This window comes from Lactuca sativa, chromosome 4 (assembly GCF_002870075.4).
Source record: "Lactuca sativa cultivar Salinas chromosome 4, Lsat_Salinas_v11, whole genome shotgun sequence".
In the NCBI taxonomy this organism is placed as follows: domain Eukaryota; kingdom Viridiplantae; phylum Streptophyta; class Magnoliopsida; order Asterales; family Asteraceae; genus Lactuca; species Lactuca sativa.
In genome coordinates, this window is record NC_056626.2 from 267,120,458 (window position 1) to 267,123,618 (window position 3,161).

Here is a 3,161-nt window from a genome sequence, read left to right on the forward strand (position 1 = left end):
GAAACTCGACTTGTCGGACGGGAGGTATTCCAGGTAGATCTTCAGGAAACACGTCAGGGAAATCACATACTTGAGGTATGTCCTTGATTTCTTTTGTCTTTCTCTTCCTATCTACAATGTGGGCTAAGAATGTGCTACATTTCTTATGTAGATATTTCTGGGTCTTAGTACAAGAGATGACTTTGAGGTTCTTCCCGGATTTATCACGATAGATAATCAGGGCTTCGCCGTTTAGTAAGGGTAGTCGTATGGCTTTCTCATGAAATAGAATTTCGGCGCGGTGTGAAGATAATCAATCCATGCCAATTATGACATCAAAACTACCGATAGGCATTGGCATGAGGTTGACGTGAGAAAGGTAGTTATTAAGAGTTAACAGATAGTTTTCTATGATTTCATGTGTTTTCTCAGATTGTCCATTAGCGATTTCTACTTCATAGATTTATTTTAATCTGCTAGACTTATGACTTAACAATTTTCTAAACGTCGGAATTATAAAACTTTGATCTGATCCAGAGTCGAAGAGTATAGTAGCATATACATTATCTATAAGAAACGTACCAGATACGACCGAAGGGTCCTAGATTGCCTCTCTGCTTCCGATTACAAACGCCCCGCCACGTCCTATGTCTCCTTGACTCCTTAACTTTGGACATTCTTTCTTGATGTCTCCAACCTCCCTACACTCATAGCACTTTCTTCCTTCACCATGGCCTGCTCCAGTATTTGTTCCCTGATTCACTATTGCAGGTGTTGTGCTCCTGCAGTAACTAGCAGTATGCCCCCTTTTCTTGCACTTCGTGCAGACAAAACAGTCACCTGGATGATGATGGTTGCACTGATTGCACCATGAAGATTTAGGTTGAGTATGTACTGCTGTTGTGGCTGCGTAATTGGTTGCCACTTCTTGTCTTTTGTCAGATGATTGTTTGGGATTCTTCCTATTAAACTTGCGCTTGTTTGTTCTAGATTTGGGAGACTCAGCCTTTGAGAGCACTTTTGTTCCTTGGATCTTTGTGAGGGTTAGCTGATGAGCTATACTCTTGGTGCTGTCATAAGTCGTAGGATTTGATGCGATCACCATGCCTTTGATTTGCGATGCTAAACCACAGATATATCGCTCAACCTTTTTATATTCAAGGGTTACAAGTGCTGGACACATTACAGCAAGATCATTAAATCTAGCGGTATAAGCTTTTATCTCTGAACACTTCTTGGTTAGGGTCCACAATTCTTGTTCCAACATATGTATTTCCTCCCTAGGACAATACTCCTCTACTAGCATCATTTTTAGGTCTTCCCATTTCATGGAATTTGAAGTATCAATTCCCATTGTATTCACATGGCTATTCCACCATGTAAGTGTTGTGTCAGCGAAAGTACATGCTGCAAATCGTACTTTACAATCATCTGGATAAAAGCTTATTTGAAAGACAAACTCTGTCTTTTCTATCCACCTTGTCAAATTAACTACCCCTTCATTTCCATGAAAGCTTTTTGGCCTGCAATTCATAAAATCTTTGTAGGTACATGTTCTAGTGGTCCCTACATGGCCTTCATTTCTAACTCCATCTCTTGTGACATTAGATAGAGCTGCAACAATTCTTTGAGCTATGATTTCTTCAAGTTGTACTGTACTTATTGAGGGGTTTATTTCTGGTGGTGGTTGCGGTTGTTGTTGTTGTTGTGGTGCTGATGGTCGGTTAGGGTTTAGCCGATTACTCCTTATAGGCATTTTGTTTTAGTTCCTGTTATAAATAATATGAATTTTATGAGTTTTGTTAATCGTTTAATACACAAGTACTAAATACTCCAGTTATTATTCAAAGTGTAAAACATAATAGACAACACAATGATTAATGTAACATATGCTTCATATTATTACCAGCGGTTACATCAGTTTATTTAGGTTTATAAGAGATAAGTTTCTATAAACATTGAAAAATTTTCAAGGTTTTCTACATCCTTGCTATAAACTTTCCTCTTTTTGCCTTAACTAGTATTATTTTCTCTATTTACATAACCACTAGTTGTAGCTTATCTACCAGAAACCTAAGTGATGACCTAGCACGTCAGTGACATTAACCACTTGCTCTTCAAGTGCTTGAGTTCTCTGCTCGAGATTTCCCGTGCGTTCTTCATTTCTTGAGGTTTGATTGTAGAACTCTAACTCTGCAATCCTGGCATCGTGAGTAATCATGTCATTATAAGCAACATTTATACGATGATGGACATCCATCACTGATTCCTGATCTCGTGTCCTTTGTCCTTCTAGCCTTCGTACTCTTCCAGGGAGATGAGTAGCCCTCCCTTCAACAATTTCCATCTTATCTTCAATTTTCACACTTTTCTCAAACAATTGAGATAAAGTGTTATCTTCATAAAAATGTGGGAGATGTGGACGAGATGATTGACCAGTCTCATATGTCTTGACAACTTTTTCTTCCGCCACCCACCTATCAACTCTTTGTGCGATCCGTGCAGGTTCCTCTTGAACTCTATGACTTCCTGAAGATGTTGCCTTCTGACTCTTCTTAATCTTTTTCCATATCGTTATAGATTTACGTGCCGTGCGTTTCATTTTTACTCCTCCTGGAACATTACGGTAAAGAGTGTTCAGTGGTGGTAAAGATGATGCCACCGACTCCATCTCCTCCATGGATTCGCTTTCTTCCATTGGTCCACTCTCTTCCCATTCGTTGGAGGGTAAAGGTGCTCCATTGTCAGACGGTATTGGATGAAAGGTGGTTGGATTTATAGGGTAGTAATGATCGCCTACCATCATAGGGAATGAAACTTCCTGTTCGTCATCCGTATCCTCGATGATTATCCATTCTCGTGAATGTGCCATGTCGGATTCCTATACATTTTTGATCACCAAGAGTTTAGTCTATCAAATAGTTCTCCCAAATTAAATAGTTCATATGATCTGATCATAATAAAATGTAGTTGCGCACCTACATGTACTTGTGATAGGATCTATGCACATATAAACTTTAGTTGGAATATTTCATCTAAATCCTTGAGATCAAAAACATTCCGGGTATTAAGGTGTATTCTCATCGCGGGTCTGAGTCTTTATATATGACTCTATATTCTTATTTATTGTATTCGCGCTTTTACTATTGTTTGTTACTTCAGGTCTATCTGATAAGGCTTCG

The 3,161-nt window shown here is 38.9% G+C and overlaps 1 protein-coding gene across 1 annotated transcript; it reads right to left on the reverse strand.

The window, feature by feature from the left end:
* Positions 1–580: 580 nt before the first annotated feature.
* LOC111919592 (uncharacterized) lies at positions 581–1,735 on the reverse strand. Its single transcript, XM_023915164.2, has one exon. The coding sequence runs from the start codon at positions 1,733–1,735 to the stop codon at positions 581–583; it is 1,155 nt and encodes a 384-aa protein (XP_023770932.2).
* Between the last annotated feature and the right edge of the window lie 1,426 nt (positions 1,736–3,161).

Bases quoted from the DNA above. Each gene is read 5' to 3' on its own strand.
- LOC111919592 (XM_023915164.2), bottom strand. From the start codon at position 1,735: ATGCCTATAAGGAGTAATCGGCTAAACCCTAACCGACCATCAGCACCA.